We start from the raw sequence: 24,494 nt of genomic DNA on the forward strand, positions 1-24,494 counted from the left end.
GACACATTTGGAAATTGCTCGTCTCCATCCAGAGATTTATATAAAATCAGAATAGTAGTAACTAGATGGCAAACAGAAAAAGTGTCAGTGAAAGTGTGAAATACCTAAATAGTTTGTACATATATTCCAGGGTTTGGGGTTGTTTTTATACAGAAGATAGATCTATAAGTAAAACATAATGGAGACATTTCAGTGAGAAGTAACAAGATTCATTGCATCTGGTGCTTGTGTAGTCACAAGTAACTTCCAGATACAGGGGCTTTTCGCACGCCTTCAAAATCGCACAATGGTTGCCAATTGAAAACGCTACTGATTTGCCATTATGCACAACGTTGTTGACAATCTGCCACGCACCTGAAACCGATCCGCAAAAAGCGCTTCCTTGTAGCGCTTTCAGGGAAATCCCCAAAAGTGGATTCACCCTCTGGAAAGCGCTACACTCCTGCAACCAATCTGCAACACTAGCGGGAAAGTTCTGTGCATTACCATTGTTGTGGTTTCTACAAAGTCCCTCCCCCTGGCTCTCTCCTCTGATCTTCCGGCGAAGCTATCGCCATTTTTTTTTCTCCGAGCGAGTGAAGTTCAACCCACCAGCAAGCCTGTTTAGAGGCTTCCCCGGCTTCAGTCCCTCCCCAGAGCTGTTTAGTCACTAAGCACAAACAACAGAGAAGCCCGTTTGCTGATGTATTTTCCCTTTATTTTTTACACTGTTTTCGGCCCAAAATCGGGCCCGTGAGGGGGGGGGATTTTTTTTTTTCACTTGGGGGGAGCATGGCAACGATGAAACGACAGCTCAAACACACCTGCCAGCTGATGGGTCTCTCCGTTGCAACGAATCTACACAGATTCGTTGCAATGGGTGTGTTTAAAAAAAAAACCTTTCTTAAAGGGAAAGGGGCTGTTTGGGAGCATGCTAACGGCTGCCCATTGGCTGCTTGACGGCCAGGGGCGGGACGAGCTTGGCAATAGCGCTTCCTGTCTAGCGATTTTTGCTGAGACCGGAAGCTTGTGGGAAACGATAGAAACGCAACTGGATTCCACTACAAAGTCAGGTATGCATAATGACGAATTGCACTATTTTAAATGGCGATTTTTCGTTCAGCAAACAATTTGCTACAAGGATCCCGGTGCGGAAAGCCCCACAGAATTAGGTAACTGAGACCAGTCTAATTAGCCACATAGATTTCATCATTGATACAGCTCTGGCCCCTCAGTTTAGGCAATAACTGTGCAGAAAAAACTCATAAGCCCCCACTCTTGTGAATCGCAGTCCTTGTCAAGAACAATTGCGTAAATTAATTTGTAACATCAGGTCTGAAGATTCACTTTAGCTGAAAGATGTAATTTAGACATAGTTTATTACAAAGTATATCCCATGCATCACATTGCAATGCAAGATATCCCCCTTCTCTCAATGCAGCTTGAAAACTTCATTAAATTACGTACCAGTCTCATAAAATTATACCAGTAAAGATGATAAAACAACCTCCAGAAGGCCAAAGGCTGACCTCCCTCAAGATAGTATTGTGCAACAGAATGAAACTAATGAAGCAATGGCATCTGAATTCTTCAAGCAGGAAAGCTTCACATGCCTTCTTTTGTGGGGAGGGAGTTCAAAAAAAGTATTCTAGCTCCAATTATAGCTGTGAACAGAAGACCCCATTTAAGCCTTTTACAGAAAAATCTAACATAGATTTGTGCTAACTGCCTGCATATTTTAGGACAAATATTTACTCCCTAGAAGGGAAAATTAAAGAGAAGGAAACCCTCCAGACCCTCCCAAAATCATTTAAGATTGACAGGGTCATACAAAAAAACTCCCAAAACATTTGATGCATTGAATTCCCTACTGAAGAGTATGTCCTCCAAAGGGCTCTTTGCTCAGCAAATGCCAACTTTTTGCATTGACTTTCAACTTACTGGCCTTGACCAGAGCCACGGCTTTTTCAGCCCTGACTCCAGCCTGGTGGAATGAGCGGCTGACAAGGTTCCAAAGGGCCTGTAAAATGGCGCTGGCATCTGGTTGAGGCCAATCCCAGCACCTGGGCCCCCTGCCTGTACTTTATTCCCTCCATCTGAACCTGGGAACTAGTTTTAATTTGGACCTGTTTGACCCCAGGTTTATGGGGAGTTTTGTAACAGAGTGGTTTGTCTTTTTTAGGAATATTAAGGATTTTCAAAATGGTTTTATATATTTTTAGAATATTTGTACATGATTTTAATGATATGAGCCAAGACAGTTGTTGGAGAGGGACGGCCTAAACATTCCATACTAAATAAAAATCTACCTTGCCCTGTCAAAATAGATCTCAAGCATCTTAGATGTCAACCTCTATTGGATCTGACCCCCTAGTCCTGGCAATGACTACTACCCATATTGCAAGGGAAAAAGCCAACCTAAGTCTTCATATATTGGAAGTAGAGTTTTGAATGGGAGCTGTCTGTGACCCCCATCCCAGTACCTGTGTGTGCGTGCTTTTCAATATGAGGTTTTTCTCAGTTGAAATGCCAAGTATTGCAAAAATTTGTATACAGCATTAGAAAACTATTATTCCTGTGTATACTTCAGGCATAAGATGCATATTCAAGGATATGTTCTCTTATTACAAAGGCTAATTCAGTCCATAATTGAAATGCATCTGTTGTGTCATTTGGTTCTCCACTACTGTTAGGAAGGTAGTCTGTATATTAAAGCTGCTTTCTTTTAAATGGTGAGAAATACTCTTAAACATACCAAATTCTTTATAAAGCACACATTAAGATTAGCCTATTATTTGAACTACCTGGAGCAAATTTGACTCCAAACCACCAGGTCCAAGGCATGATAGAGTGATGGAAGACATGCAGGAATGTAACTTGGCCATTTTTCTTTCGCAAGATAAAGAAAACCTGAAAAAATTTAAACAGATCTTAGTGCAACTTGTATTCAAAGTTCAGTGCCTATTCAGTGTCACAGTTCACAAGAACTGAACTAACCCTTGGGTTAGATCCAGCCAACATTTCTGCCAGTAAAAATGGAGGGAGAATTCCCTTTCACCACCAAAAAAAAGCTAGGACAGGTATCATGGGACCTGCATGTACTAAAGCCATCTGAGACAAGGACTGTAGTAAGGAGGATAAGTGGTGAGATGGAAGTGAAAAGGCTGGCTGGCTTTAACCCCTTATATCCTCCATAGTTAAAACCTGGCGTAGCTTGGGTGGGGGCACAGATCAGGACCAGAGTTGTTTTTGCAATGTTAATAGGTGTTCCCAGGTTGTTTGCCAGAGAGCACCCCTAGGAGTGTGAGCAGTTTAGAAATTTTTCACAAAGAGGAAAACAAAGCATATGGCTACCCATGATATGGTACTTTTTTGCTCTACCTCATTTCCAACAGCACCACCACTACCACACTCTTTTAATAAAGAGGCACAGGTTTTGCACAATTATCATAATTATTTATTCAATGTATAGCTTGCCTCATTCTGAAGCCCAAGGTGGGTTGGTCTGGGAAGAGTTCTTGTACCATTTCCTTTCCTGGCCACTATTTTACTGGGAAATCTTTCTGAAGAAATGGGAGGATTTGTTCATACTATCACACTTATATAACCATTCCCTCCTCTCAACTTACTACTGTCTTAGAAACCAAAGTCTCAAAGAGTCCTGAAAACTAGGCAAATATGGGGCTAAGTCAGGCTTTCTCATCTTTTTACCATTGAGAAACCCCAGAAACATTCTTCAGGATTCGAGAAACCCCAGAAGTGGTGCAACCATGCAGAATATCATTGGGAAGCATCATTGCGTATATGCCCAACCCAGGGTAAGGTGACCAGATCGTCCCACTTTTGAAGGGACTTCTGGGGGCACCTGGCAAATTGTACCTATGTTGAAATTTAAAAATATATATTACAATACTATTTTTGCGTTCTATGCGTTCTATGAAAATCTTTGGGGAACAGGAAGCTAGAAAAGCACAGAACTTTCTCAGACCTTATCACCCAGACTAATTATGGCATGTTATAGGTTTGTATCTATCTATTGATACTTACAGACAATTGTTTCTTCCTCTATATTAAAATGCGCAAACAGAACACAATCACAGCACTATGTATAAATTCTGAAACCACAAACTTACCGTGTCTAGCAATTCGATGAACTTAGAAAAGTAATACAGCCAACAGACTCGAACCATCTGCAGAGAATAGAAATAATTCCAGTCTAAATGCAGCACCTTTAAAACTAGGATTTTTTTTGATACAGCTGAAAAGACTTCATTAAAAATACTAAATTTAAGTAAAGAGTAATTTTAGTTCCTTTACAGTCTATACTATTTTTCACATTGGAGAGAAGACAAGCCAGGGAAGCATGAAAAAAGGAAATCTGCATGCCCACTGAGGTGTTTTGTTTACTTTCTGAATGATTATACCTATAGCACAAAGCACTCTTAAAGTTTCAGTGGGCTGGATAGGCATTTGATGTGGGCTGTAAAAGAGACAAAAGTTTTTTTTCTGTGTATGTGTAAAGGGGATGATTGGACTGGGGCTCATGCCTCTCATAGTGAGATGTGCTTTTTATTACAGGCACACGCATTTGCAGCTCCTTGCTGCTTAGACAGTAAACTTGAATGACAAAAAAATCACTGCAGCTTAACACAACAATTTTGTTATATTAAAGGTAAAGGTATCCCCTGTGCAAGCACCCAGTCATTTTTTACCCTTGGGGTGACACCCTCTAGCATTTTCTTGGCAGACCCAATGGTTTTGCCAGTGCCTTCCCCAGTCATTACCGTTTTACCCCCCAGCAAGCTGGGTACTCATTTTACCGACCTCGGAAGGATGGAAGGCTGAGTCAACCTTGAGCCGGCTGCTGGGATCGAACTCCCAGCCTCATGGTCAGAGCTTCAGACAGCGTGTTGGCTGCCTTACCACTCTACTCACCCTTAAAGCCATAGGTGATCTAGAGTAATCAACAATGTCACAACGAAATGAATAGCCTGTGGCCCAACCAGACATGAGAAACTGCAGGAAAAGGAAAACATTTCACATTGTCTTACATTAGAATGAGCATTGTGCAGTAGCATTTTATTTTTATTTTATTTATTTATTTAGATTTATATACCGCCCTCCCCGAAGGCTCAGGTAACACATCATGATATCACATCAATGATAACACATCAAATAAATATAAACTCTTAAATGGTTTTTAAACGTTCAACTACTTTATTATTGTTATTAATTTTCATCAAATATTCTCCAATCATCAGGTCATCATAGGGTTTTTTTTTTTAATAACCATTTTTACTCTTAATTTATCCAACTAGTCTGGGGCTTCCAAGTGCATTGGCCTAGTATTTGGAAGCAGTGACAGAATGGCTCAAAGCAAGCTGCCTTAGACAGAGCCCTTCAAAGACAGAGGTCTTCTGGCTGGGAAAGAAGGAACCAGATGAGGAAGAGCACCTCCCTGGGCCAAAACCCTGGGGGTGATTTTTGATGCCTCTTTAACAATGGAGGCTCAAGTCACAAAGGTAGCACAGCTGGCCTTTTCCCACCTATGCCAAGCAAAGTACCAGCACCATATCTGGTCCCAGAACACCCAGCCACCATGATCCATGCAACAGTCACCTCCAGACTTGATTACTGCATCTCACTCTATGCAGCCATACCCTTAACTCTACTCTAGAAATTACACCGGTTCCAAGACACAGCTGCCTGGGTTCTCACATGAACACCATAGAGAGCCCATATAAGACGTGTTCTGCAGCAGCTGCATTGGCTCCTAAGTGAGTTTTGGTTCTGTTTCAAGGTATCAGTACCAACCTTCAAGGCCTTAAGCAGTCTGGACCTTGCACATCTGAGGGACCACTTTTCTGAATACGTTCCCCCCAAGAGCACTTTGTTTAAGCAGTTCCAACCAACTGAGGATCCCTGGCTCGAGCTCCCCAGTAAAATCACAGCTCTAAGGGAACTTACCAAGTTCCTAAGGGCCTGTAATACATACCTCTTCTGCTGGACTTATGCATGAGACCAATCAGGAACTACATTGTAACATCTATCCGGGGCTCCCCCCTCCCCAATCCCAACCCTCCTCCCTCAACTCTTACATCTTTATATTGTAATACTGACTTCAGCGATCACTCATCACTGGTGCTCACTGCTTTTATCTATAATTTATGCCATTTTGTTTTCATGTTTATTCCTGTTGGAATGTTTGTAAGACATATTATTGTTTATCACCCCAAGACAGCAGTCCAAGAGGGGCAATTATATAAATTAAACAATAAAGGTTTTGTCTTTTTCTTGAGTCATTTTCAGGATTATTTCCCCTCTGTTTAACATTTGGTTATTGGATTATAATTATTTGAAATTTATTTATAGTGTGGTAAACAAATTTTAATGTATTTTTTAAACTGGCTAGATAGCCATAATAAGCTGAACTGAACACTGTGCAGATTTGTACATGTTGCATCTCCCCATAGGACGTAGTCCAACAATAAGTGACGGGAAGTGTTGAGAAGAGACATTTTCTGGATGGGGTGTTATTCACATTCCTGTAGTGACAGGTAGGAAAGAGCTACCCCCTCAAGTGACAAGCAGGGATTGCCTCTGTACAATTAGTTAGGGAGTTTCACGTACACTAAATGTGGAATTCGTCTTACTTCCTTCAGGCTGTACACAGCACAAAGTTATTAACAGTTATGTACAGACAAGCAATCTGGCTTGTAAAGCTTATAGACTTATTTGCAATGCCACCTAGAAATCAGAAGACGTATTTGATCAAGACCAATATTCTAATATAACAAGTGATGGTATATATGAAGTACCATCACTTTAAGCACATACCTCCCAACAAAAATTAAGCCTTTGAAAAATATTCATAAAATGCTTTTCAAATTTCACTGTATGAGAGCGAACCTTGCCTTTCAACCTCTGAGCATTTTCACAGGGTAATCAAAACCTATACCTAAGCCCAGCAATACTAGTTTAATTACAAAATTCACACCCTAGCTCAACGAGGTTGTAAATTCCTTTATTAGAAATGCTGCCAATTTGGCAATGAAAGGCAGAAACGGTGAGCCAACAAAAGCAAAGCCTCCCAATTTTGAATGGATTATTAGCATTAAGAACATTTTAATAAGCAAAACTGTAGAATGTAACACTGCAATGCCAAAAGGAGTTGCTGCCATAGCATGAAGGTTGCTGGAAGGTAAGGTTTTTGCTCTTCTGTTTCCTTCCCCAAGTTTGGAATGGGCTCCTTTCTCCTCACAGCTGATCCATGAGTTGCTGCAATTCAGCCACCAGTTCCAGCCTCTGTTAAGAAATGTCATTTCTTCCAGACAAGTGAAATGAATCATCACTACTCCTATACAGTACTTACTTCATAAGTCAGATAAACTGAAAGAGCCACTACACCAAAATTGTAGATAACCATGAGCTGTCTCAGTTCAAAAGGTTTCCTATTCTCCATGAACTTCGGTCCCAAATTAGTGACAAAATAAATGTAGGCTGCAATAATAATTGTCTGTGGAAACGGTGAGGCCATAAGTGGGTAATCTTCAACTCTTGGATCTAGAAGAGAGGGAAAAGCTGATTTTAGTGCTTACCAGTTCTCAACTATGAAGTGTATTTTCCCCCTAAAATGGATGGCATGTTTCAATAAGGTCGTAATTCACTAAACGTATAGGTGCATTCACTTAGGGAACTTATAACCTACTTTTCAGCAATAATAAAATCTAGAATCTGATAAAAGTACAAAATGCAATAACCAATAAAAACAGTCAAAATAAACTAAAAGCAATTATAATTATCCGTAATTGGAATGCACTTGTAAACTTCTGATGGTCTGTAACAAATAGGTTTTCTAGGTAGTCTGAAAGTCACTCAAATCACAGGTCCCACAGATTGCTGCTGGAAGTTTAGGAGAGACAATGAAGAATGCTCCTTTTTCAGCTCTAAACCTAGTGAGCAGATATTACCAATAACTAAATGTAAGGAAGAACATATGGAGGATTGTGGAGTATCCTGAGTCAAGATTTGCAGTTCCTACACCCTGATTTTGGGTCTCTGAAGGATACTGGTTAAAAAAAAACAGTTATTGAACATTCTCTGTGACCTAAATACAGCTTTTCTCAACTGTCATGAAACTACATGCCCTGTTCCAATCTATTTGATGCATAGTGAAGACTTTAAAAAAACATGTCAGTCCTGGAGAGCATACCCTTCCCAATTTTCTACTATAGGATTGATTTTCCATTTCTTGCACTATTTCAAGGAGTCTTGAAACAAGTTGTCTAAGAATTCTAAAATTACTAGACAGGTTGTATTCAGTTCCATGCATTTGTAATACCATGGTAGCACATTTAGCAATCGCTTATAACATTATTCTGTGGGTTGCCTAGATTTAGCTGATCCCATGTTGTGTCATTTTTCAGGTCATATAGATAGAGTGAAATGCTCCTGACTGAAACTGAATCTCCCAGATCACTTTAAGCCCCAGCAAGGGAAAACATATACAGAACTAGAGAGGTTTCAGAGTTGCATGTCCTGGTAACATTTGGACCATTTCCGCACAATAAAAATGGGCCTGGACAGCTTCCGCATGTTGCTGGCATATATAGCCCCCTCCACATGATGTTGCCAACATTTCAAAGCTGTCCAGTAGCTGGGTCACAATTTGGCCATTTTTAACTCATGATTTTGGGAATACAGAAAACTGGATTTACCACCCTAAATTGCGCAAACCACCGGTGAGCATCCAGGGAGCAATCAGGGATAAGATCATATGGAAGTGGAAATGCGCGATACTCTCAGCAGCTTTGTCCCTCCCTAGCACCCACACTCCCCTCTCTATTTCCTGCTCAGAATATTGTTGTTGTTTTTTAACGGCATGGTCCATGTTGCAGCATGACCGCAAACCTACATTGTCAAAGGTGGAATAAAACCTTTTTGTTCAAGTGTCCATGGTCTTTTTGGGATCAGGCAGGCAAAACACAACCAGTTTTCTGGAGGAGGGGAATGAGCTGGGAAGGGGGAGGGTGATCTGGCGGCTTTATCCCAATCATACAGGGGTCTGAGCACTTGTTTTAAAGCCCACCTTAGCACAAAATGTCTTTTTGGCTTTCAGTTACCTGTCCAACCTTCTAAGAACTGGGGCAGGCAAAAACAGCCTCATTTGTCTTTTCTGGAGGTGGGAAATGACCTGGGGAAGGGGGGGCAGGTCACCTGGCTGCCTTCTTCTGATCATACAGAGGTTTGAACACCTTGTTTTAAAGCCAACCATTAGCAAAAAGAAAAAAGAAAAAAAAGATGTCCTTTTGGGCTCTAGTTATCATGTTCAGGGTCTCAGAAATCCACCCAGACAGAAATAAAGTCCCAAGAATGTGAATCCCAAGAAGGGGAGGGAATGCTGTATCATTCTGGTGTTTCTCCAGTACAGCAACAGGGCTATATTGATTTCTATTAAAATACATCTGTGTTGTGGCACTACAACACAGCAATGCAGAAGTGCCTTTAATTTTTTTTTTTCATCAGGGGGGAAGAAAGTTTCAGTCCATGAGAGAACTGCTGTGTCGTGATTGGTGGCTTGCTGTGATTTGCAAGCCATGGAGTGGAGGGAGAAGTTTGTGTTGCTTTCCCTTGCAGCCATGTCAGGAGGCAGAAAGCTGCAACGGGGCAGAGGGAAAACGGGAGAGAGGTCTCCCCGTGAGAAGGGCTGCAAATGCAAGATTTACTATCCTGAGTCGGTAAGCAGGAAGCCACTCACGTTTTACCCTCCATGCAGAAATGACCCTAGATTATATTACAGCAATGTACTCATGTACGGCTGCCTTTGAGGACTGTCCTGAAGCTACATTTAGCACAGAATGTGGTAATTAAATGCTGATTGGAGTGGGTTGTAGAGACTATATCATTCCAGTGGCTCCCAATTTGCTTCTAGGCCCAGAATACCTGAAGGACCGTCGCATAGGAACCTACCTGTTTACTCCATTCATCTTTGGAAGCCCTGCTTCAGGTTCCCTTGCCATCTGAAGCTAGATGGGTAGCAACCAGAGAAAGAGTCTTCGTCATGGTGCCAAAACTTTGGAACTACCTCTCCAAAGAGATTCTCTATCTCCCACTAGTGGGCAAAGACTTAATTTTTGTTTGGTGTACCCCCTTCCCAATCATTGTTATCGGCCATCCTCCCTTACTGTAATCGATGTTTTTATCTTTTTTTTCTGAATTGTTTATTTTAGATATACTTTTTAAAACTTCTGCTTCAGTGTTGAAATGTTTTAATCCTTGCAACCTTGGGAACCCTATTTGGGCAGAACGGCAGTATATAAAAGGGCAAAAAGTAACCCAGGAACAGTTCTGATTGGGGAAATGTTGTGAGAGGTAACAGCCATCATTCTCTCCATCACTGTGTCCCCAGTCCATAATATTACCCCCTCTAAATCAGGGGTAGTCACACCTGTGGTCCTCCAGATGTCCATGGACTACAATTCCCAGGAGCCCCTGCCAGCATTTGCAGGCAGGGGCTCATGGGAATTGTAGTCCATGGACATCTGGAGGACCAGGTTGACTACCCCTGCTCTAAATAACTGTTTTTGGACCCTAAACTCCATGTTGGGAAATCCATTCATGGATACCTCAGTGCCACATGCCCTATATTTCCCCAAATTACAAGGCTATATTCCCCCCTCTAACACACACAAGATTCCATCAAAACACCTTAAATCTCCATACAAGTTAGTTAATCCCAATCATAAAAATCTTTTGAAAATGATGTTCTAAGGGAAGTTCTCTTTCTTTTTAGTAAATTCAGTAACTGAACCCACAGTTTCCACATTTAAATTCAGAACTATGGATTACAAAGAACTCAAATATAATTGTGGAAGTTTGAAACGCCTTTATGTTTTTTTTTAAGTGTGGGTAGTACCAGTCTTTTTTTTCTGTTCATAATAACTGTATTATGTTCTTCTATCCTTAAAAATTATTATTGATGTTGGCACATAATACATCCATTAGGTGCTGCACAGAAGTGACCCAGACCCAGTTCACAATCTAAAAGATATGAGACAAAAATGAAAACATTGTGTTACCTAAGTGAGACCACAAAAGCAAAAAAAAAAAAGTGTATATAATAATTAGTATGAGTAGGAAGGGACAAATATTTTATTCAGATAATTTATATGTTGCCTTTCAAGAGACCTATTTGAGGCAGTGGGATTCGACTGATGTAACAGAACAGGAGACGTCTAGTTTGGAATACTGTCTCACACAGTGGCCGGCCAGTTTCTCTGGATGGCCAACAAGAGGGCATACACTCTATTGCAGTGTTTATTGTACATAAACTTTTTTATTCTACTGCCCGCTACCATTTTTTTTTACTGCAATGCCCAATATCCTTTCTTCATTATGGCATGTTTTTTCTTTATTATAGCAGTTTTTCTTTTGCATTGTTTTCCTGTTCTGTAATCCTACCCCCTGCTGCGTTATCTACTGGAGGCCCTCCTTGCTTGTAAGCCTCCCTGAGTCTCAATGAGAAAGTGAGCTATAAATGAGCATGATAATAATAAATACCAGAAATAAGATGGGAAAAGCAAAAAGAGCGAGAGCGGCACCAAGTGAATATGTGAAGGCAGAGATTTCCACACAAGACTTTCAGAACGGAAGGTGAGAAAAACAAAATCATTCATCAGTTGCAGGTGAAAACAAGTTTAGGCAGAACTCCCTAAGCAAGGTTTTCTCGCCCAACTGAAGACTTAATATCGCCACCCTTTCCACCCACTCATGTTAGCTTCGCTTATTTCTCAGCTCCCCAAGATCCTGCACACTGACTTGCACTCACAAGGTAACCAGAATAAGAAATGGAAAAACCTTGATAATTATGTTCCTACTATCTTCCTGAAAGTATGATGTAGCCAAGAATCACATCTGCAGGAAGCAGTCTGAAAAAAACAGGTCTGTATTTTCCTGTGGGAACTATATTTAAAAGCCTTACATTAGAACAGGGGTAGTCAAACTGCAGCCCTCTAGATGCCCATGGACTACAATTCCCATGAGCTCATGGGAATTGTAGTCCATGGACAACTGGAGGGCCGCAGTTTGACTACCCCTGCATTAGAATAACAGCTTTCCTTCTTACCTTCAGGGAACTCTTTCTACCTAGAAAGATCCCTTGGTCTCTGAACCTTTACATATGTGCCACTGGGAAAGAAAGCTGTGGTCACTTATGGAGGCAATAATGCCAAAATGTCCTTTCTTGGCTCTTCTTCCTCTAGCTACTGTGCTTTGAAAACTATGGCCCATAGCCCACACTTCAGAACTGTGCTGCTTAGCCAGGTAGCACCAGATGGACAGACTTTTAGTCAGGCAGATATATGGGAATGGCCACAGCTTTGGGCTCTTCCTGGCAGAGTGGGAAGAGTAGACAGGACAAAATGATACAAACAATTGTCTCCCCTTTCTTCGATGTTAGATGCCATCACCTGCCTTTGAAATGAGGAATGGCAGCGTTTCCTAGGACACAGATTGAAAGCCAACAGTCTGGTTATGCCCTGTTATTCTATTAAGGCCAAGAATATATAACTGGACACAGGACTGTAGGCCAAGACTGTATTAGTAACTTGCAATACTGTATTAGTAACTTGCAAAGCCCCAATTTCAAATAACTGGAGGAGGGGGCAATTAGGATGTTGGCATGCCGCTTACCAGCCAGCTTTCCCCCATTTCATACTGCAATGAAACCTCCTATGACTGTTTCCTAACACTGATTTGGAGCTCCATTTGTTGCATTTAGTCCACTTCCCTTTGGGAGCTTTTTATATCTTGCTGTCCCTATGTCCTTGTATATTAAGATTTGTGTCTTTTATATACATAAATGGGCTAATCCATTGAAGTAGAATTTGGCCAGCTTCTGTGGTGTATGCTCCTCAGCCTTCTCACTAGACCAAACCCCTTTAATCACACCATGTCCTATTAAATACAGTGAGAAATGTAGGGTTGCACAATTCATCAATCAGCAACAGCACCTGCTTTGTGCGTTATGCTGCAAACAGCATTTCTAGAACTACTCTGAATACAAGGTTTATTTCATCGCTCGTGGGTTGTGTTGAAGGTGTTTTGCTTCTAACGTTTATATTCTTTTCTACTTCAATCACCTTCTAGGCAGCTTACAAACTCAATTTAACACAAATTAAATCAAAGGATTACAAACAAGTAAATCAAAACGTCTGCAGTGAAACCAAACAAGTAAATCAAAACGTCTGCAGTGATCTTTCAGTGATTGAAAAATGGGAGGGATGTAGCTCATTCATCCAAAATATATGCACACACCCAAACATGCTTAGCAATTGTCCCAAAGTATGAGTGAACCAGAAAAATATTTGTCAGCAATAGTCACCCACAGACCCGGCTTAGGATAGTGACTGGATCCCAGTGTTCCTTGCTAACTCTACAGACTCCTCAAACTGAAGGCATGCTGTTTCTAATAACACAAGGCAACTCAGTAAATACACATAAAGTTGCCCTATACTGTATCAGACCCTTGGTTCATCAAAGTCACTACTGTCTGCTCAGACTGACAATGGCTGTCCAGGGTCTCAGGCCAAATTATCTGTACACCGCCCGTGGCGCCGCGGGCGCCACGGACTAAATAAAGCTGTAAGCCCGTGGAAGGCGGGCTGTGTCCGGGATGAGGAAGGGTGCCGATTGGCCCCTTCCCCCGGAGAGACTATCGGAGGGACCAATCGGCAGGCGCGAAGCGCCTGCCGATTGGTCCCTTCGATTCCTTGCCGGAGGAACTGCGAGCCGCGCACAGCGCGGCTCGCAGTTCCTCCTTGGCCAGCGGCCTGACGCCTCGGGAGGCGCTTCGCGCCTCCCGAGGCGTCAGGCCGCCGACCAGGGAGCAACTGCGAGCCGCGCACAGCGCGGCTCGCAGTTGCTCCTTGGCCGGCTGCCTGACGCCTCGGGAGGCGCGAAGCGCCTCCCGAGACGTCAGGCAGCCGGCCAGGGAGCACCCGCCAGCCGCGCTATGCGCGGCTGGCGGGTGCTCCCTGCCCGGCGGCCAGCAGCGGCCGGAGGCGCAAAGCGCCTCCCGCCGCGTCAGGCCGCTGGCTACGGAGTTCCCGGCAGCTGCCCGCAGGACGAAGACGCTTCCTGGCAAGACGCTTCAAAAATGGCCGCCCGCTGAACGAAGACGCTTCAAAAATGGCCGCCCGCTGGACGAAGACGCTTCAAGGCAAGAAGCTTCAAAAATGGCCGGCCGCCACCCGCCGCCGCCCGCACTAGCGGAGCGTTGGAGTCCTGTGGCGCCACAGAGATGGATGGGAGCCGGGACAGTGAGCGGCCCGTGAAGTGGTCGCAGCAGCGGACCGCGGCGTACCTGTTGCCTGAACGTCAGGAAGGAACGCGCAGCGGCCGGTAAGGAGCTTGCGGGCTCGGAGGGCAGGAGGCAGGCAGCGGCCTCGGCGCAGGTCCTTCAGTTCGTGCGGCCGAGGTTTGGGCGGCGTGTGGGCGGGGGGCGCATCGTCGGTGCTCCAGGACAGGACGGCGAAAGTATTCTCGCTGTGCAGTGGGCGGAAGCAGGCGCTGGTGCTGGGCCAGCTCAAGTCGGAGGGCGGCGGCTGGTGCCAGCGTACGAAGGAATGGCGGCGGCGAGGCTGCAGCGATGGGGGGGGCTCGCGAGTGGTCCCTTGCCGCCGGAATGACAATCGGAGTCCCTTGCCGCTCGCTGCCGCCGCCCGCCCTCTACAACAGCTCCTTTAAGGTTTGCTTCCTTCCTCCCTGCTGCCCTGTCCTTTCCATTCTAGCGCCCATTGTATTTGGGTTACAATGGGCTCTTTTCCTAGTTCCACATAATCTCCTATCTGATCCTTTGAACTGGATATGCTGTGGATTGAATCTGGCGCCTCCCAGCATGCCGAACAGATGCTCTGCCACTGAGCCACGGTCCCTCCCCTAACTGGTGGAAGCTTTGCTTCTGACACTTGACCCGCAAAGGCCAAGTTACACTTCCAATTCCCTAGGCACTGATGCAGTTTGAGTGATAAACATGGGTGTGCAGACTTCCCAATGACACAATGAAAGCATGGATTATATGATGATACCGTCTCCTATTTTTTCTAGATTTTTTAAGCCTGTTTTCATAGCAACTGTTTGGACTAATTATCACAATTCTTCCCATTATGAGCAAAACCTCAAATCTTTCTCTTTTGGAAACAAGGATGGTTGTTCCTATCACTTCTCTCCCTGTCCAAATTCTTCCTATATCCCTAACACAAAGGACTGGAGGTCAAGAGTAGGAAAGAAGATTTTAGAACTGCTTACAGTATTGTGGCAACAGCCATAATGGACATCATTAAAACCAGGAAAAATTGATATTAAGCACACAGAGAGTAAAAAGCCAGCTCTGATGGATCCATTCCACTAGTGAACATGCTTTCCTTAAGCAGAAGGAACATTTCTCCATTGCCAAGAAGCTCTCACAGTTGTGCTCCAATAGCAGAAGCACATTCTTCCCATAGAAGAGACCCCTTCCTCTGATGCAAAGGGCTTTGAGCCTCCAAGCTTTGTAGGGAAAAGGATGGGCACTCTGTGAATTAATGAGGTCAACATCACAGTAATTCAAGGAAGCCCCTATCAAATGGGTTGAAAAGTGATTCATCAAAGCCAGGACCTATGAGACAGGAGAAACAGAAGTCTGGCATTCAAGACTACAAGTAAGAAAAGAACTGGGACCCTCATACCAATTTATAGCATCCATCCAGAATGCTTGCTAAACCTCTCTGCCTCATCCTTTATACTTCAGCACTTTCCTGGTTGCTTTTCGCATTTTCAACCTCTACCTTGACAGTATGTTTCCCTTCTGCAATCTTACTTCATTCTCTTGCTAGTCTGATATCAGTTCCCTCTTCTCCCCCACCCCCAATACCTACTAGCTCATTCACCAAACTACTTCCCATAACTGGAAAAGCTCCCCTTTTCGAATTGATTGAGCCATATCCTTCAAGATTCAGTTTTGTGCAAACAGATTTGCCAGTCTTAAACCTTTCTCTATGTATTTTTAAAAGACATACAATCTATCTCTACCTCTTACTAATACAGATCAGGAATACGATTTAATCAGCTGCTTCTCTTATGTAAAATGTTCCCTGAATGAAAAAAGTTAAAATGTCAGAAGCAAGGCTAGGCATCCCTCTCCTTGAATACCAAAGAAGTTCATTGTCAGGATTCTTTTGAAGAGTAGGAACATTACGTCACAGGCCATTCCTCTCCAGTATAATGGAAGGGTGAAAAATCAGCATGTAACACATACTCTCATCAGCCACTGTGTCAGCTCTAAACTTATCAAGAGCAGGCTAACGTCACTTCTCTCGTATTGGAAAAGGAGAAAGTGATTGGGTATGTAGGCATGCAGCCATTTTGGCAAGCATTAGTATACCACCAATTATAAAATATTTTGATTTCCCGCTCCCCCACATGCAGCCAAGTTAGGTGACCTTGGGCTCACCACAGCACTGATAAAGCTGTTCTGACTGAGCAGTGATATCAGGACTCTCTCAGCCTCACCTCCCTCACAGGGTGTCTGTTGTGGGGAGAGGAAAGGGAAGGCGATTGTAAGCCACTTTGAGACCCCTTGAGGTAGGGGTCTTTTAACAAATGATAATTGCATAGGTGATTAACCATGTAAAGCCCATTCAAAATCTAATCTAAAAAGTATTTCCAAAGATAGGTCAAATTTCCATGATTCCTCTACATAGCTAGATCTTTTCATAAGGGAAACTCAGCATTTTCAAACATAAAATGTGTGCCATACACACTCTTTCCTTGCCTTTTCTTCAGGTGCTTAACTCGGCAATTTTCAAATTATTTGCATAAGGCACTCATTATGCCAACTGCTCACATACAGTGAACAGGAAGCATTTTTCCCCAATTTAGTTAAATGCTTTGGAAGAATGTATCGTCATTTGAGAGGCATTTTGTTCTTGTCTTGTGCATAAGTCCCTTCAGCCCCTGCAATTTCATTCACCTTAGACTGAGCCCCACATCCAATTGCCCTCCCTGCATAACATTAGTACTTTATTGCCCAATGATACTGTTCAGCAGGCAATTCAGAACAAACAAGATTATTTCTCCACATACATAATGGCTAAACAATACCTGGAGTTAATTGTAAATATAGCGTCTTTAGCTTCTTATTATTATTTATTAGACTTGTTGCTTGCCTCTCCCCGGAGGCTCGAGGCAAGTTACAGCATAAAACCCCCAATAAAACCATACAGTAAAATCCATAAAACCCCAATGCACAAAATAAAACAATAAAACAGATGCGGAAAAAGCTCCAATAATGTCTATATAAATTACCCCAGATAACCCATTCTAAAGGGTGGGGGGTGATGGAAAAGAGAGATTACATTTTGCTACTGCTGCCACATTGCTATAAGGGGGCCAGATCTTCCTTGCGGCCCAGCCTCATCCAGCAACCTGGAGGAAGAGCTCCGTTTTACAGGCCCTGCAGAGTGCTGTAAGCTCCCGCAAGGCCTGCAGCTCTTCCGGGAGCTCATTCCACCAGGTCGGGGCCAGGACTGAAAAGGCCCTGGCCCTGGTAAAGGCCAGGTGTGCTTCTCTGGGGCCGGGAATGACCAATAAGTTTGAACCCGCCAAGTATAAGACCCTGCGGGGGGCATAGGACGACAGGCTGGGCCTCAGGTACGCTGAGCCCAGACCGCGTAAGGCCAAGGTCAGAACCAAAACCTTGAACCGGATCCGGAAAATAACCGGCAACCAGTGCAGTTGCCTCAGCACTGGCTGGATATGGGCCCTCCAAGATGTACTTGTGAGGACCCTAGCAGCTGCATTCTGTACCAGTTGAAGCTTCCGGATCAGGCCCACAGGCAGGCTGTCTTCTATGGATGTCACTTTGGTTGCTAGATGTACCTTCTGGTGTGATCTAACCTAGCTCTTAACACTACAGACATTGTCTCAAAGTCTGCATATATGGCAAAATGCCTCCTCTCTTTTGGGGCAAGTTTCAAAACAAAGCAGTTGTTTATTTTCTCTGAACTTTGGCAAGAAGAGGAGACAACATTAGCTTGCTCACCTTCCTTCAAGTACTAATCGATCTAGCCTAGGACACAAAGGAGCTACCTCTGGAGGGAGTGGGGGGGAGAAGAGCATCTTCTTCCCAGAATGCCTCCAGTGTGAGTGGGACACAGAAAGTGATTTTAATCCCCTTGAACTGCAGGGGGGTCTCCTTGAGTGGTGACCCTCAGGCAAGAAGAGGTCTCTGGCCAGGAAGCTCAGGTAGGCCAACATCAGCCATATGGTCCACTGAGGAACTGCATCAAGCTATGTGGTGACAGGAAATTCTAGAACTTTTGTAACTTCGTAAATAAGGCACCTACTCTATTTTGAACATCAGATAAGGTATGTTTTAGTAGAGGGACTGAAGGATCACATTTTACCCAATTTCTTTTGGACTCTTTAGCACAGTGCATACTGGAGCAAAAGATATGCTTTTAGACATTGTTCTGCTAATAAATACTTTATAAATTTGAAGTTGACAGTAGTTTTGATACATGTAGTGCTTCCCCATATCGGAAACACTAGTCCAGAGCACGGGGAATCCCCGGATTCTCGGATGCAATAGCAAGCAGCGACTCCTTCAGGGTGTACCCTGCATTAAATTATCCTTGTGGTGATCATGTGCTAGACTGTGAGAGACACATAGACGAGGCCTCGGCGTTGAACAGGGGAGCTGGGAGACTTAATTCTTCCAGCAGGCTGCTCTGTACAATGATCAGGTGGTGGTAGTGGTTACCCAGAGAGATGCTTTTGCAGCCCTTTAAGGAGTTGGCAACCAGCCATTAAGGGGGTGAGCAAGGTGGAATAGAGCTTGCAGTATTAAACTAGGCCTGTTCCATCACAGCATATATACTTTTTTCAAAGCAGACAGTACTTGTAATGTAATAATGTCTTCCAAATTCCTGTCCTGTGAAGGATTTCATTATGCCTATGCCTCTCCCAAGGGCATTTCAATCCCTTATTGCAGCCTCTTTCAACCAGGGTTTCTTGATGGCCCTGGAAGGATTTCCGGAATGGGTGAGATTTTTTTAATACATTTTTAAATTTTGTTAAACATTTATTGGGTGATATGCCCATATATGGCCATGTTGAGCTCCCTCCCCCTCCCAAAATAGCCAATGTTTCAGGAGTTTCTCCATAGTACAAAAGTTGAGAAAGTCTGCCTCAACCTTAGGCCTGTCCTTCTGTTTAACCTACCACATAGGATTAAACACAGATCTGAGAACCTATGAGCTGCCTTCACGGGAAGAAAGAACAAAAATGTACTAAAATAAATGAATACTTTTTTTCCATTTTATATAGTCTACATGAATATCAGGATCAAGACTCACCAGCATTTTTAATCCATTCATCATAAAGTGACACAGCCTTCGATGTAAGATTGCCCAATGCCATCTTCACTGAGATAAGCTGGATTTACCAATTCTCCTGGTGAAAAAGAATGAGAAATATTTAGTATACGTGCAGAACAATGAACCAGAGGTGAACCATTAGGGAAGTGCTTAGATCAATGAGAGGGTGGGAAACTACCTTTAGCACCCTACTTGTGCAATGTAACCAGATTATACTATCATGTCTGCAGACAGACCTTAATTATTGTGATCCTAAAAGCATTAGCTGAGAAGGGTCTGCTTTGCAGTCAACGTTTTCAAGATATAGCTTTTCATTAAGTGACAACCAGCCTAATAATCAAGTAGCATTCACACCAGAAATGCCACAGTGGTGATATTTGTTTACACACAAATTCTATTTCCATCCCTTGAAGTGATAAAACCAGAAGGGTTTCAGCCTTAATTAGTTACTTAGTGGTTTGCAATGTATACTTTTCTGACAAAGATACTAAATACACTTCTTAAAGAGGAAGTCAGCTTAAAAGTATCAAAACGAAGTGTAAATTAGCACTCAACGTCTTCTTTCTCTATATACTCATCCCAGTTTCTTCACTACTTCTAGCCACCAGCCACAGTGCCAAGAGTAAGCAATACATGAGCTCAACCATGCACGTGTCACTATAATGCAAGTGGCATGCAACCTGGAAAACCTTTGATTATGGTACAAATTCCTAGGATGGTTGGTCAGCCCATTCAACTAATTCTTAGTTTATAGTACTTCCCATAAATTATTAATCTGTCCTTTTGGTGTCAAGAATGTAATGTGAGTACTCCTAGGTTGAGCTGCCCTGGTCATGTTGGCCAAGCAAGCAACTTGTAATGCAAGCAAAACTCATGACATTGATCCTAGCCCCTCTCTCCAGTTCTCTCACTAGGCCAGGTGGTGTATGTGAATACAAAGCTCCCACACCCACCTGCCTACCATTTCTGAATAATGGCCAACAGTGCATGCTGCAAGCACATATATAGCTCAGCCCTGGACCTACATGGCTCCTAGAATGTACATCAAACCGTGTTTATGAACACCCATGAGAATATCCCTACGTTTGGAATGCTACCTATTTGATGGATTTCAGATGCAGATTCAGGGAAAAATCTTCAGTACACCAGCATCCTGGCCCCATAGCCAGCATTTCCCCCAGCAGAGTATGGCAGGACCAAACCTATATTCTACTGCAAAATCTGCCAGTGACCTTCCAAGTTTGCCTGTTCCTAAACAGTAAGCATCTCTTTCTATATGCAGAACTTCAAGGTATGATACTTCTTTGGAACAGCAAATATATTGTGCAAGCCAGCCAACTTGTTGCTTCCCTCACATACTAAGAATCGGGCCAAGCTTTAGGGTCAAAGTATGACATGCTCACCTCCCCTTGGGAGAAGGGGGAATGGCAGTTATCTCCATAGACTTGACTGAAATAGAAACAAGCAATATATACAATGAACAATTTTGCTGTCCAATCAAGCCATCACATAAAACCTGGATTCACTTATCAATCAGCCTACAAGATTACGATAATAGCCTATTCTCATCACCAGTTTCTGTATATGTAAGATTTACAAACAGAATAGCATCTTGAAAAAAAGATTTAAAACCATGGAAGACCACCCATGACTGTTGTGTAGAAATTTGCATCCATTCAATTGTTTTCCTGATTCAGCTGTTTTGTTGTAACGCATCAAACATTTGCAAATACAGTTCTTAACTCTATACTCTTTAACTCTACACTCCAAAAGCCAGCTTGGCGTAGTGGCTGAGAGCAGCAACCTCTAATCTGGCAAACCAGCAGGTTTGATTCCCCAGTCCTTCCCCACATGCAACCAGCTGGATGACCTTGGGCTCACCACAGCACTGATAAAGCTGTTCTGACTGAGCAGTAATATCAGGGCTCTCTCAGCCTCACCTACCTCACAGGGTGTCTGCTGTGGGGAAAGGGAAGGGAAGGCAATTGTAGGCCACTTTGAGACTCCTTTGGACAGTGAAAAGCAGTAGCTAAAAAAAACAACTCTTTTTAGATGGATCAATAAGTACTTAACAGTAAACATTGGCTCAAGCATCTTTTTTTGCACTTTTAAACAAGCTCTTCAGGAGTAGTTGCAACAACAGCCCTTTAGCGAACTGGTAAGCAAAGTACGTTCCATGCCCAAGTTGTACATGGCTATGTTATACAAAGGCAAACAGATCACCACTGCTGTTAACTAGCTTCAGTTTCCTTTAATGAAATCTCTGGAATGTGATGTTATGAATTCATAGGCATTGGACACACCAGCTTTTCAAAATCTATCAGAAGGATACATTTCTATGATGTCTTCGTACCTGAATTGTTTATCAGTGGCCATTAGTTCCAACAGTTAAATGGAACGTATGTATTCAGAAACAGAAGTGTGGCAGATGCTGGGAACACACAGCAGGGGAAGGCTGGCTCCTTTATGATCGGCAGGTAAGCTTTTCAAAAGCATCTGCTTGGTCATTGTTGGAAGCAGGGCACTAGACTAAAGGGGCTCCTGTTCTCACAAAGCAGAGCTCTTAGATAAAACAAGAAGTTATATACAATATCAGATACATTGACAGATGTAACAGAGTTGAACTGCTACCAACACTAGGTGTATAGCACCACTGCACCAACAACAGCAGAGCTTGCAGTGGGGTCAGAGGGAGGGAATGTGTGTCTGCTCAGAGGACACCTATGAACAACAGTTACAGGTAGGTGCAACTGTTTTCATCTTCCATGCTCTAGTGCAGGTCCACATTGGGACCATAGCAAGCTACATACCAGTGGGGCAAACGCCTCACTGAAACAGAGAATGCAATACAGGCTTCCCAAACTCCACTTCCTTCCATGCCTAAAGGCCAATGGTATGATAACATATCCTCTGTCGCCCAGGTTACAGCTCTGTAGATCTCTGGGGAAAGAACTCTTTGAAGGAAAGTTGCCAAAGCACTCCGCAACCTCGTAGAATGAGTCCTGGCATCCAGTGGACAAGGCAGCTGCTGCGTGTGGTAGGCAGCCCAGATTGAAGCTCCAGACTGGACTTCTGTAACTCGCTCTTTGCAGGGCTACCCTTGTCCTTGACCTGGAAATTGCAGCTGGTGCAATTGGAGGGTCCATATCCAGCCTGTTCTGAGGCAGCTGCATTGGCTGCCAGTTGCGACCTGGATCAGGTTCAAGGTTTTGGTATTTACCTATAATGTCATCCGTGGCTAGGGCCCCACTTACCTGAGGGAACACTTACCTGTTTATGCCCCCTGTAGAGTGCTTCACTCTGCAGGTGCCAGCTTACTGAAGATCCCTGGCTGGAGGGAAGTTCGCTTGGCCTCAACCCAGGCCAGGGCCATTTCAGTCCTGTCCCCAACCTGGTGGAACAAGCTCCCGGCAGAGCTGAGGGCCCTGACAGAGTTCTCACAGTTCTGTCAGGTCTACAGTTGAGGCCAGGGCTGTTAAGATCTGGGCTCCCCACTCCTGCGCAAGAAAGATCTAGCTACGCCCAATTAACTCCCCAAGGCATCTTTACATTCGTGATGAATGAGGATGAGAATGTTCTTTTAGTCTGCTGTCAACTGTCTGGTTTTTAATGTTGGATTTCTGCGTTTTAGGGCGGGTTTTGCTGCGGGGTTTTATCTGTTGTTAGCTTAGTTAAGGGAGTGGTGGGGTATAACAAATTATAAATAAATAAAATAAATAAGCTATGACCCAGCAATAGTTGATGAAATAAAACAGGCCACAAAAGCTACCTGTGCAGCAAATTAATGAGCTCTAATAAGCGCCTGCTTCTCTCGCAGAGGCAAAAAATGAACTGAGGGAAGGGGTATGCTGGCCAGGGAACACGTGATCCCACCAGTGGAGAAGCTGGTGCATGTGTGGCTCCCTTTACAACTTTAGATCGTATTCCAAATTTCACAGTCAGCCTGCACATGCGCACTCCCAATGTGGGGCTGCACTAGAGGATGGAAAATGAAGCAATGACTTCTGAATAGCTTTGCACTTTAGAACAGCAACCTGGCTAGAAATCAAAGGATATAAACACCTGATCAAGTTACATTGATGCACGTAAGAGTAAGAGCCAGTCGAAAAGCAGCATTAGAAATACACATGCTCATCCCTCAGCTTACAGTCTTTAATCCTCATGAGTGAGCATCCAATGAAGCATGGAAGTTCGTAGGGAACACATGCATTCTCCCACCTCAGGGCATTCATACTCTTTCTCCTTTCTCTGGCCACAGGAGTGCTGAAGTATTTTCTCCCTTCCAGGACAATTAACTTACTGCTTTGCTTTCAGGATCTTTAGTGGTGATGGAAAGTGCCCTCAAGTTGCAGCTGACTTATGGCAACCATGTATAGCTTTCAAACCTTTAATTCCTATTTGCCAAGTTCTGGAGATGTCAGCACCAGATGTCAGATAGCAATGATTATATTTCAGAGAGGTTCTTAAGCTATTCCATTAAAACCTTATAAACAAACATTAGATGGGCAGGGGAAACCACAGGTTAGCCTAAGTATTGTAGGAGGGTGAGCTACACCTGACCAGAGAAGTGATTGCTCAACTTGGAAAAGTTCCGACTTTAACTCGGTCAGATCATATCAGGCTCCACAACTGTAGCAAAGTTAGGGTTACCAGATGTCCTCTTTTTAGAGGACCTGTTTATTATTATTATTATTATTATTATTATTATTATTATTATTATTATTATTATTATTATATTTATATTTATACCCCGCCTCCCCCCGAAGGCTCGAGGCGGCTTACATAAACCCGTCCCCTAAAACCATAAAATGACAATAAAAACCAATGATTTACAATAATTGTAACAGCGATGGCGTAGCCTACTCATTTGCTCTTTATGTGTGTGTATGTGCCCTCTTTTGGGCTGTTTTTAAAAACCGACGCCAATTTCCTCTTTTAGGGTTGGAAAGTTAGCACTATTCATTAGTAATTCATTAGTAGCAGTGATCAGGGCTAAAATAGCTGGGTTATTTACAGTGAGAATTGACATAGTGATCACTCGTTTGAAGTAGTCAGTTGGGAAATATATCCTCATTTTTTGCCTTTCAAAATAAGGTAAAC

General features: G+C 43.3%; 1 protein-coding gene across 1 annotated transcript in view; it reads right to left on the bottom strand.

Moving 5' to 3' along the window:
- Positions 1–24,494, bottom strand: part of ELOVL7 (ELOVL fatty acid elongase 7) — a 56,634-nt gene that overhangs the window by 5,203 nt on the left and 26,937 nt on the right. Inside the window, exons 2-6 of the mRNA XM_077347198.1 lie at positions 19,374–19,470; positions 7,352–7,542; positions 4,915–4,995; positions 4,113–4,169; positions 2,784–2,889 (exon numbers count right to left, since the gene is read on the bottom strand). Of these exons, the coding sequence (XP_077203313.1) occupies positions 2,784–2,889; positions 4,113–4,169; positions 4,915–4,995; positions 7,352–7,542; positions 19,374–19,437 (499 nt within the window). The 5' untranslated portion in view covers positions 19,438–19,470. The remainder of the gene's footprint in view (positions 1–2,783; positions 2,890–4,112; positions 4,170–4,914; positions 4,996–7,351; positions 7,543–19,373; positions 19,471–24,494) is intronic.

Source organism: Paroedura picta, chromosome 7 (assembly GCF_049243985.1).
Source record: "Paroedura picta isolate Pp20150507F chromosome 7, Ppicta_v3.0, whole genome shotgun sequence".
NCBI classification, from domain to species: domain Eukaryota; kingdom Metazoa; phylum Chordata; class Lepidosauria; order Squamata; family Gekkonidae; genus Paroedura; species Paroedura picta.